At 39.2% G+C, this 12692-nt stretch overlaps 1 protein-coding gene across 4 annotated transcripts in view; it reads right to left on the minus strand.

Moving 5' to 3' along the window:
• The window catches only part of LOC123502760 (glutamate receptor 1-like), an 815513-nt gene that overhangs the window by 370724 nt on the left and 432097 nt on the right, over window positions 1-12692 (minus strand). For all 4 annotated transcript variants that reach the window (XM_045252006.1, XM_045252005.1, XM_045252004.1 and 1 more), the window contains exon 4: window positions 10422-10549. In XM_045252006.1, the coding sequence (XP_045107941.1) occupies window positions 10422-10549 (128 nt within the window). The remainder of the gene's footprint in view (window positions 1-10421; window positions 10550-12692) is intronic.

Below are 12692 nucleotides of genomic sequence, written 5' to 3' on the forward strand. Positions count from 1 at the left end.
GTTGATGACCTGAAGAGAGTTCTTCGGAACTGTGGGCAAACTAAGTAAACATTATCAATTCTAATATTATGAACTCTGTTTATCAACTAAAAGGTTGGAGTTTCTCGATGGTATTGTGTGTGTTTGTGTGTGTGTTTGTGTTTGTGTCTGTGTGTCTCTCTCTGTGTGTGTGTGTGTGTGTGTGTGTGTGTGTGTGTGTGTGTGTGTGTGTGTGAGAGAGAGAGAGAGAGAGAGAGAGAGAGAGAGAGAGAGAGAGAGAGAGAGAGAGAGAGAGAGAGAGAGAGAGAGAGAGAGAGAGAGAGAGAGAGAGAGAGAGAGAGAGAGAGAGAGAGAGAGAGAGAGAGAGAGAGAGAGAGAGAGAGAGAGAGAGAGAGAGAGAGAGAGAGAGAGAGAGAGAGAGAGAGAGAGAGAGAGAGAGAGAGAGAGAGAGAGAGAGAGAGAGGACAGGATAAAAAGTCAAAACAATTTGATTAAAACAAGAAGAAAAAATATTTGAATTTTATATAGAAAAAAAAATAGATAATACGTAAAAAAAATGATGAACTGAAACGTAATGAAATATAAGAAAAAAGAATGCAAGCTCGCTAAAAGTAATAAAAAGAAACAAAAATGCGAATTCCTGGTATATGTTAGTCTCCCTTCACATCTACAAAGAAAATGGAACTGTCACACAAGGCCAATTAGCAGCAAACACACACACACACACACACACACACACACACACACACACACACACACACACACACACACACCGCGTAGTGCAGTGGTTAGCACGCTCGGCTCACAACCGAAAAGGCTCAGGTTCGAGTCCCGGGTGCGGCGAGGCAAATGGACAAGCCTCTTATGTGTGGCCCCTGTTCACCTAGCAGTAAGTAGGTACGGGATGTAACTCGAGGGGTTGTGGCCTCGCTTTCCCGGTGTGTGGAGTGTGTTGTGGTCTCAGTCCTACCCGGAGATCGGTCTATGAGCTCTTGAGTTCGCTCCGTAATGGGGAAGGCTGGCTGGGTGACCAGGAGACGACCGTGGTGAAATTACACACACACACACACACACACACACAAAATCTCTCTCTCTCTCTCTCTCTCTCTCTCTCTCAGTGGCTAAATATAAAATATGTGCAGTATAAAAAAAAAAAACTATCATATAATCATTCTTTATAATTTATCACACATTCTTCATCTTCTGTATCTTATTAACATCTAGAAATAAAACTCAAATGAAAAAAAAAGAAAATATCAGAAGAGAAAACAACACGTCAATGAAAACCAACCAACAAACGAGAGAGAGAGAGAGAGAGAGAGAGAGAGAGAGAGAGAGAGAGAGAGAGAACCAAGGAAGAAATATATCAGTGTAGTTGGAAAGAGGAAGGTGCGTGTTGTTATTAGGTGTTGATGGAGAAGTGAGTGCCCGCGAGGAGGAGGAGGAGGAGGAGGAAGAGAATGGAGTAGGAGGAGGAGGAAGAGGTGTAGGAGGAGGAGGAGGAGGAGTGGGGGATTAGGAGGAGGGAGGGAGGAGAGAGGAGAGAGAGAGAGAGAGAGAGAGAGAGAGAGAGAGAGAGAGAGAGAGAGAGAGAGAGAGAGAGAGAGAGAGAGAGAGAGAGAGAGAGAGAGAGAGAGAGAGAGAGAGAGAGAGAGAGAGAACGTAGAAAGAAAACATTGACAGATTTTACATTTGAGAGGAGGGCGAGGACTGATAAGGCGAAGGGGAAGAGAGAAGGGAAGAGGAAAAGAGAGGATACAAAATAAATGAAAGGACAAGGCAGAAAGAAAGTGGATAAAACAATAACTGACAAGACATCTCTTTCTTTTCTCTCTCTCTCTCTCTGTAGGACGATGACAAGAGAGGAGAGGAGAGGAAAGAGAAGAGAGAGGAACTAAGAGTGGGGTGGAAGGCAGAGGAAGAACAGACGAACTAAGGTAGGAAACATTCTCTCTCCTTCCTTCCTTCCTTCCTTCCTTCCTTCCTTCCTTCCTTACTTCCTTCCTTCCTTCATCCTTCCCTTTGTAGTGACGGAAGGAAAACAGACACAAAGGCAGACTTGAAGTGAAGGGCCGCGGGAGGGACACATTTTTGGAAAGGATTTTGGGAAGCCAATTTTTTTTTTCACCCTTTTTAAGAACTGTGAAATCGGTGAAAAAAATGAAGTTTAAAAATATTTAGGGAAAGAGAATGCAAATTTTTGACGCCATCATAAAGAAATGTTAAATGAAAAATAAAAATCAGGCAATATCAGTGAAAAAATGAAGTTAGAGGGGAACAAGAGAGAGAAAGAGAAAGAGAGATTATTATTTTTTGTCGGGTGATAAAAAAAAAAAAGAAACATGACTAAAAAAAGGATGCGCAAAAGAGGAAGATGAAATAAAGGAAGAGAAAAATACCTGGAAAAAAAAGAAAAAAAAAACAAAATCAAAGTGTTTTTTTCACCAAAGAACAAAGTGAGGAAAGAGGAATGAAAAGTAAGAAAAAAAAAGAATAGGGACACAAAATTCAATTCCCCCAAAAAATATCAAATAGAATAAATTGGAAAAAAAGAAAACTGAAAAAAAACGTCAGAAAGATACAATTTCGAAAACGAGAACAGGAAAATGATTGAAAAATGCTCAAAAAGTCACTTAGACAAAATTAAGAGAGAGAGAGAGAGAGAGAGAGAGAGAGAGAGAGAGAGAGAGAGAGAGAGAGAGAGAGAGAGAGAGAGAGAGAGAGAGAGAATAAAAAAAGAAAAAAAGAAAGAGAACTCGGAGAATATCATTAAAGCAAAGCACAAGGGGGTCATTTGTCTTCCAGTGAGAGGAAAAGAGATGAGAAGGAAAAAGATAGAAAGATAGGAAGATAAAGGGAGGGAAAAGGAGACAAAAAAAAAAGGAAGAGGACGAAGGGAAGTGAAGAGGAGGGCAGGCAGGAGGCAATGTTAATGAGAAAGAGCATTCCTCACAGGGATATGAAAAAGGGGAATGTCAGGAGAGGACCAGAGAGAGAGAGAGAGAGAGAGAGAGAGAGAGAGAGAGAGAGAGAGAGAGAGAGAGAGAGAGAGAGAGAGAGAGAGAGAGAGAGAGAGAGAGAGAGAGAGAGAGAGAGAGAGAGAGAGAGAGAGAGAGAGAGAGAGAGAGAGAGAGAGAGAGAGAGAGAACCAGTGACAAGTATTAGTTTAGTCAACAGAAATGAAGATGAGAAGAAGGAGGGAGCAGAGAGAGAGAGAGAGAGAGAGAGAGAGAGAGAGAGAGAGAGAGAGAGAGAGAGAGAGAGAGAGAGAGAGAGAGAGAGAGAGAGAGAGAGAGAGAGAGAGAGAGAGAGAGAGAGAGAGAGAGACGTTGTATACTTTGCAAAAATACAAAAAATAAAGACGAAACGATATTTACTGCAGCCTCACCGTTGCCTCAAAGAGAGTAACTGGAAGAAATGAAACTAGAGAAAGAAAATAGCTAAAAAAAATGAACGTTACATAAAAAAAAAAAAAAAACTACCCTGACTGAACAATGCATACCAAACGAGGAACAAAAACATAATCCTTTTGTTCTCCACCTTTTGTTAATCTTATTTTCGCCACTTTGAAGAGTACGTTTCCCTGGTGAGGCGTGTCCAACAAGCAAACTTTTCTTGCACTCTACACCTGCAGTGATTGGCGTACAGGTAGAAGCGGCACTGGAAACACCTGGTGGTCACGTGTCGTCCAATTAAGGCTGCCTCTCACATCTGCGCTCTGGCCATGACGCAATATCTGGCTGGCGCTTCTAATTGCCTTCAGGTGTTGGCCTGTGACTGAGGAAGCTGCTGTTCTTACAAGCACTCAGCGACTCACGACAGCGAACACAACGACGAAAACGGCCCGGACAAGACGACTTAAGCACTAACTGTGTATCTCAAGCTTGCGCCCGCCATCTGCTGCTCTCAAACTCAAGAAGGAAGCTCAGAAGGCACACACCAGCAGGGACAAACTAGAAGGCTCCACGCGCTGTTGTCTTAGCGGTAACTCGGGACTATAATGAAAGAGCACGATAGGATGACTGAGGGAGGGAAGACAGTGGAAATGTGAAGGAAAGGAGAGAAAACGAAGGGCGAATATGATGAAAAGAATGAAGTAATGGAAGAAGGGGAAGTCGATAGTGGAGTGGTAATAGGAAGAAAAGGACAAGAAGGAAGGAAAGGGGAAACGAAGGAAAGGAATAGTTGGATGAATGCACGAATGGTGGCTATAGTATTGAAGGATCAAATAAATATATATATAAATAAATATATATAATATATATATATATATATATATATATATATATATATATATATATATATATATAAAACAATGAGTTAAAACAATAAAGCAAAAAGAAAAAAATGTAAAGGAAAAGAAGCAAAAAGAATAGATGGTTGTTTGGGTGCATATGTAAACATACGGAAGGAAGGTGGCGGAGAGAGAGAGAGAGAGAGAGAGAGAGAGAGAGAGAGAGAGAGAGAGAGAGAGAGAGAGAGAGAGAGAGAGAGAGAGAGAGAGAGAGAGAGAGAATGTGAAAATAAAAAGAATAAAAAAGTGTAGAAAGACTTGATTTGTAGGGTAAGGCACTCTCCTTTCCCATTTTTCTTTCCTTTCTCTCCTTCATGTCTCCTTATCATCCTCCCCTACTTTCCTTTCTGTCTCCATACTCCTCCCTTCATCATCTTATTCCTCCATTGCTCCTTTCTTTTATTCCTCTTTCCTTTTCCTTCCTATCACATTTACTACCTCTATCATCTATTTTCTTCCTTCTCCTTCCATCTGTTTCCTTCTCCCTTCACTTCTTACCTCTTCCTATCCATCCACACTATGATACCTTTCTCTTTCCCTCCATTCCTTTCTCCCTTCCTTGATTTTTCTCCCATTTCTTCCTTCAACATCTGATCTCTTCCCTGTTCCTTCCCTTCATTCCGTCTTTACCCTGTCCTTTTTCTCTCTACTCTCTGACCCTTACCTTACTCCTTTCCTCCATTGCCTCCTCCCTTTCCTTCTTATACCCTTATTTCACTCTTTGATCCCTCCCTTGTTCTCTTCTCTCCATTCCTTCCACTATTCTTGGCCCCTTTCCCTCCTTCCTTACAACACGATTCCTCTTTCTCTCCCTTCCCTTCCTTTCCTCCTTATTCCTGTCCCTCCATCTATTTTTAACTATCTAGCTTCCACTATTCCCTTCCTCTCACACTCCTTCCCTCTCTCTCCCCCTTACTTTCCCCCCAGGCAACGTAACTCCTCATCTGAACAACTTCTTGGGCTGAAAATGTCAAAAGTTTTGATAGCCAAGATGATTGGTCTTCTAGTTCGCGTGGAAGTACTACACTGATAAACTTTTTTTTTCCTTAATTTTTTTCTATATTTATGCTCGCAGACATGGATACGGTCAACGAATTTCTTCCATGATACGATGAAAAAGCATAAGCCACAGAAGGTAATAGGAAGGGAGGGAGGGAGGGAATGAGGGAAGAGGAGAGGATGGGAAGGGGGGGAAGAGAGAGAGAGAGAGAGAGAGAGAGAGAGAGAGAGAGAGAGAGAGAGAGAGAGAGAGAGAGAGAGAGAGAGAGAGAGAGAGAGAGAGAGAGAGAGAGAGAGAGAGAGAGAGAGAGAGAGAGAGAGAGAGAGAGAGAGAGAGAAATATACAAATGAATATACAAAGATCAGAAAAAAATGACAAAAATCCAGAAAAACACACACACACACACACACACACACACACACACACACACACACACACACACACACACACACACACACACACACACACACAAACCCAACCACCAACACCGAAACGCACACAGAGAGACAGAGAAGGTTAGGAGTCACAAGGGCAAACGTCTGAATGACCCGGTGACGTTTGCCTGAAGCGTCCCAGCAGCCTCAGGAGCCACGGAGCGAGTGATAAGATGCAAACAGGAGCAAAAAGACGCTGATAAAACTGCTCCACCTCAACCTTGGCGACGGAGGGATGGCGGGGCTACATACAATATTGCATTACCCTTCCCCCTCCAGCACGGAAAGCCTACGAGAGCGGAAAACAGGAGTAAAAGGCAGGGGGAAAACGACCAAAAACTTGCTCCTCTTCCTCCTCCTCGTTGTCGTAGTCGTCGTCCTGGTGGCATCGTTGAGTATAGTGGAAAAGGTTGACTCGAAAAAGGGAGATAAAGGTGATCTTATTAAAGGAGGAGAAAAACAAGAGGACTATAAGTTATATAAAAGACGATGCTTCTCAGAAAGGGAGTCACATACGTGGAAACATCACAAAGAGAGGGACGACAAAGGAGTAGAAGTAAGGAAAGGGAAGACGAAGACGGCCCGAGACGTTTGTAAAGAGAGAGGAATGAAGAGACGAAAGTCCCGTAAAGAGAGAAAAAAAAATAGAAAAAAACTAAGAACATCAAACGAGGAAAACATTATTAATTAGTTGAAGAAAATGAAGGCACTAAAAATGAAAATACAAAAAAAAAAAAAAACAATATGGAAATAATAAAACAATTGAAACATTACGTACAACTGAACCGAAGTATTATAATACCAAGAACAGTAGTAGTAGTAGTAGTAGTAGTAGTAGTAGTAGTAGTAGTATTTTGTTGTTGCTGTTATTATGGTTATCATTGATGTTACTAATGTTGTTCTGTTTATTGTTGTAAGAATAGGATGACACGGAACAGCGCGTTTCAATAACAATTTTCTATGTACAGGCATTATACATCGTGACTTCTTCAGTCTCCTTCCTTTCACCTCGCACTCCTCGACTCACGACGCAGCGCTATTCAAACCTTCCAACTTGACGTGGTTACCATTCATCATTGCGACAATGCAGGACACAATTAATGACCACGACTGTGCGTACACTCATAACACATATCAAGACTTCGAAAATGGACAGGCAGTGGGAAATCCTCTTAATAAATCATGTACTTTCTGCTATTTTACATTAATCGCTTGTGTACCATGACGCGTTTCCATATTCATTCTGCTTACAATTTGGTGATTTATACAGCTTCAGAAATTCATGTGGGGGATTAAAATAGTGAAGACTCTAGCCACTAATCTTTTTACCTCCACAGACCCTTCCTAATGTCTATAAAATGGTCTAATCGTACACAAAACTCAAGGTAAAAAATGTGTCCTAGTATTAAAGGGGTTAAACCGGAGATAGACATAGCTTGAGAATAAAAAAAAAAAAAAAAAAAAAAAACTAAATAAATAATTATAAACAGATGACATGAAGAAATGGGTCAGGAATGAGAGAGAGAGAGAGAGAGAGAGAGAGAGAGAGAGAGAGAGAGAGAGAGAGAGAGAGAGAGAGAGAGAGAGAGAGAGAGAGAGAGAGAGAGAGAGAGAGAGAGAGAGAAATGCTGCCTCTCGCAAGTTCTTTACATGTGGAGAAGCGGATTTGTGCATTAGACAAGGCTGGAAAAGTCGTGAGATTGGCAAGAATAAGCGCATAAAATCGTTAACTTCTCACAGCGACTCATATTTAAGCCGTCTTTGCGTGCGTGCGGACGTGTGTGTGTGTGTGTGTGTGTGTGTGTGTGTGTGTGTGTGTGTGTGTGTGTGTGTGTGAGAGAGAGAGAGAGAGAGAGAGAGAGAGAGAGAGAGAGAGAGAGAGAGAGAGAGAGAGAGAGAGAGAGAGAGAGAGAGAGAGAGAGAGAGAGAGAGAGAAGTTTGTATTGTCTTAACTCTATATATGTTCATCTAATTTCGTGTGTGTGTGTGTGTGTGTGTGTGTGTGTGTGTGTGTGTGTGTGTGTGTGTGTGTGTGTGTGTGTGTGTGTGTGTGTGTGTGTGTGTGTGTGTGTGTGTGTGTGTGTATCCCATCAGGTAGCAGTAGGTGGCAAGAATGTGCAAGACCACTTAGTTTGGCATCAGAAGTGAGATGGTGAGGTCTGCGGAGGGAGGGATGTGTGGGTGATAAGCGGTCGAACTCCTGCTGGGATGGTTTTAGCGCGTCGCCAGGAAGGGAAGGGGGAGCAAGGGAGGATAGAGGAAAGGATACGTAAAGAATAAAATAATAATAATAATAATAATAATAATAAGACGTGGATAGGGAGACTAGGTACAAAAGATTGACTAAAGAGTAAAATACGAAATTGAAAAAAAATATATATATAGAGTAATGAAGGTGCAAAAAATGGATAACAATGATAAAATAAGGAGAAACGTGATGTAGGTTGGCAAAAATCGTAAAAGTGTCAAAAACTAAAGAAAAAATGTACAAAAAAATATGAACTGTTGATTTGAAAAGAATAGATGTAAGAAAACAAAAACAATAATAGAAGAAAAAAATGAAGTAAGGGAGAGGACAAAGGAAATAAGATACGACAAAAAAAATAAAGAAAAAGGGGATAAATTCGAAGCGTAAAAGAGAATATAAAAAAAAACGAGACTGAAAAAAAATATGGGAAAAAAAAAAAAACATTGCAAGGACATACGTAAATAGATGAAAAAGATAATAAATTTAAAAAGATAAATAAAAACTGAATAAATAGTGATAGTGTGAAATAAACAGACATAAATAAATAAAAAAAAATGTATGAAGGGGAAAAATCACTGAAAAAATAATAATATATGAAGACGACAACAAAAAAAAAAAAAAAACGCTAAAACAGACGAAACACTAGAAAAATATAAAATAAATGAAAGGAATATAGACGGTTTTGAAAAGAAATTGACCAAAAAAAAAAAAAAAAAAAAATTGTGTATTATATAAAAAAAAAAACAGGAAAAATGTTAAAAAAATAAATATCGATAAAAATATAACGAAAAAAAGTACATAATATAAAGGAAGAACTAAAATTAATAGAAAATACAGAGAAGACAAAAATAAACATAAATATAAGGAGAAAAAGATGAAATAAAAGGGAATAAAGAAAATAACGAATAAAAGAGAAAAATACGAAGGAAGGAAGGAAGGAATAAGGTAATTCGGTGAGAAAGGAAAAGACACATGGAGAAATCACAAAAAAACAAAAGAAAATTAGAAGAAGAAATGATAAGAGGTAGAGAAGGAAAAGGAGAAAGATGGAGAGTAAAAGAAAAGAAAAATAAGACTCGAAATGAAAGAAATAGAAAAATAGTGAAGATAAAAGACAAAAAATGAGAGAGAGAGAGAGAGAGAGAGAGAGAGAGAGAGAGAGAGAGAGAGAGAGAGAGAGAGAGAGAGAGAGAGAGAGAGAGAGAGAGAGAGAGAGCGAAAAGGAGAGCGAAAGGGAGAGGGAGAAGCAAAGTAATAATGAAGCAGAGAAGAGAAGGACAAAAGGTAACTGTGATAATTAAAATAAATTAGAAAAACGGGAGAAATATGGCCGGAAATGTTAGAATGAGGAAATTGAACTCTTTTAACTCGGGTGTATAAAAATAAAACCGCATTCGAAGTCATTTCAAATATTAACATGAAAAAAAAGTGAAATCAGTAACAAGAAAGTCGTAGTAGTAGAAATAGTAGTAGTAGTAGTAGTAGTAGTAGTAGTAGTAGTAGTAGTAGTAGTAGTAGTAGTAGTAGTAGTAGTAGTAGTAGTAGTAGTAGCATCACCATCACCCCATCACCATCACGATCACCTCCACCATCACCACCGCTGAACAAAAAACAAACCACCTTTTTCGAACATTTTATTTATTTATCTTCAATATTTCGGTGCTGCTTTATTGCATTATCGTTTAATTTCAGTTGCATTTATTTGACTTATAACTTAATTCCACCTAGTTTTATTTTCGGTGTCAACACGCAGCCAATACTTTCCTGCGTCACAACACCAGGGAATATTTCAGCCATGCTCCTGAAACCTCGACCTTTTTTTATGATACATTTTTATTTACGAGCTTGAATCTTTCTTTTGATGCGGCATTGCGGCGAATATTATCACCAGGGCGAGGTTGGTGACCTTTAAAGAGAGAGAGAGAGAGAGAGAGAGAGAGAGAGAGAGAGAGAGAGAGAGAGAGAGAGAGAGAGAGAGAGAGAGAGAGAGAGAGAGAGAGAGAGAGAGAGAGAGAGAGAGAGAATTATGTATTATTCCGTTACTTTCCGTGACTATCAGTGACAATAATATAGTGATGGTGATAAGAGGAGGATGTGATGATGATGATGATAACAATATATGATGATGATGATGATGATGACGACGAAGACGACTACGACGATGATGATGATGATGCTAATGATGATATAAATAATGGCGGTGGTGGTGGTGACGATAATAGGAGTATTGGTGCTACAGATAACAAAACAAGGACACTATGAAAAAAAGTCATGGAGATAATCATAATAACCAGTAATATATAGAAAAAAAAAACAATTATACTAACTCTTTCAATACCAACACACACACACACACACACACACACACACACACACACACACACACACACACACACACACATGATGGATACAATAAAGTGCATTACTATAATGAAGCCGACCATTAATATTATTTTCTATACTTACATTCTCCGGGAACCAGGGAGTTACGAAGGGCATCTGGAAAGTGTTGGTGTAGGAGTGGAGGGTATCAAAGCTGTCGGGCTGAACAGAACCAACCATCGCGTACACAGGTCGGGAAAACTGCCGGCAGACTGTGGGGGAAAGAAACAATAAAAAAGGATTAGTTTTTTTTTTTTATTTTACGATATTATTAATGTGTGTGTGTGTGTGTGTGTGTGTGTGTGTGTGTGTGTGTGTGTGTGTGTGTGTGTGTGTGTGTGTGTGTGTGTGTGTGTGTGTGTGTGTGTGTGTTTCTCTTATGTTGTCTGATAATTAGGTTAACTTATGGTTAGTCGATAGTATTCATATATCAACTTCATAAAGTCTGTGATACAACAACACATACATTCAATTAATAGACAACCACGAAAGAAAAAAAATTGCAACCTGAAAACAAATGGAGCTTAAATGCACCTTTCTAAAAAAAAAAATCTTAAATATAACATAAAGGAAGAAAATAAAACAGGAACTCAATTAAACCAAAAGAAAATAGATTTAAAATACAACCAACCAACAAACTCAAGAAAACACACTTAAATCCACGAAATAAAAAAAAAAAAAAAAAAAAAAATAACGCAAATCTTCATCACACTTTTCGACACTTTCCCACAAACAAACACTTTTTATCGAAGCAGCAAAGAATAGCGCAGGTAACACAAGTGAGACCAAATAAATTATGCCTCGCCAATCGGTCATGTAGCCACATGCACCTGAGGCACCTCGTTAGTATGTCTTTCCGCGGGACAGGTGGAATATGAACCATCTCTCTCTCTCTCTCTCTCTCTCTCTCTCTGCCCTCGCTCTCTCACCTACTTACATACATTATTCTGCCGTCCCCTAATGAATGATGTTGCGAATGAATAATATGATGATGCTGAAGAAACAGACAGACAGGCATACAGACAGAGAGACCGGTAAAGGGATAGACCATCACATAATACACTTATCTACATATCCATTCACATACTTACAAAATACAGGTGACCAGTGATATAAATAAAAAAAAAAGGGAAATAAAATGATACATGGGAAAATACAGACAGGCATTTAGTTAAGTGTATAAATTGGTTAACTGATTGATGATATATAAAAGAAAAAAAACATAGATAAGTAAACTGATAAGAGAGAGAGAGAAGACAGAGAGAGAGAGAGAGAGAGAGAGAGAGAGAGAGAGAGAGAGAGAGAGAGAGAGAGAGAGAGAGAGAGAGAGAGAGAGAGAGAGAGAGAGAGAGAGAGAGAGAGAGAGAGAGAGAGAGAGAGAAAAAAATTGTTAATGGAAATTCTTATTGAAAAACTGACATTACAACAAGACAAAAAATAAATATAGAAAGCAAATCCAGACAGGACTCTAGACATGTACATTTTAAAAGTCAATGTAAAGAAGATGAATGAATAAGTTTAACAATATTGAATTCTTTAATGCATGTAAAAATATATAAACATTTCTAAACCTTAATATTTTCATAAATAATTGATACATAAAACAGGGAATTAAAATCAAACCCTTCTAAAAATTAATAAGGGAATATAAATGGACGAAATAAAAAAAGAAGAAGAAAAGTTAAGTGAAAAAATATAACACCTATAAAATTATATCCAACACACTCTCCCAGGAAAAAAAAAATATAGAAGGTTTTCAATTTACATAATCCACTTTTTAATTATAAGATGAAAAAAAAATCCACTCTCCACTACCAGACCTGTCAATATCTAATTAAGTCTACAGGTGAGCCGCGAGCGAGGTGAGGCGGAACTTGAACAGGTAATGAGAGGAGGTAAAGAGAGTGAGATAAAAAAAAAAGAGCCCTTAGTGTTAATTCAGCCCGTAAGTCAGTCCGTCCGTCATTCAGAGACCTGCAATAAGAAAGTCAATTGGTGAGTCAAGAGGCTAAAAAAGTTTTCCAAATCAAGACTTTATTTAAAAATTTCCCTTTTGGTCTTCGGTAGTTTCTCTTTCGCTTATCCAAACCACTCTTCTCTCTCTCTCTCTCTCTCTGGTATAATTCCTCATTCCTTTTCTCATTTTTCCTCGTCAGTTTTCCTCCATTTTGCGTCCATGCTTTTTGTCCTCCCTCTTCCTCTGCTTCCTTCCTTCCATCACCCGAGGCTCAGCAACACGTCAGGACATGCCAATACCGGCGGTGAGGAGGAGGAGGAGGAGGAGGAGAAGTAGGAGGAGGAGGAGGAGGAGGAGGAGGAGGAGGAGGAGGAGGAGGAGGAGGAGGAGGAGGAGGA

Source organism: Portunus trituberculatus, chromosome 12 (genome assembly GCF_017591435.1).
Source record: "Portunus trituberculatus isolate SZX2019 chromosome 12, ASM1759143v1, whole genome shotgun sequence".
NCBI lineage: Eukaryota > Metazoa > Arthropoda > Malacostraca > Decapoda > Portunidae > Portunus > Portunus trituberculatus.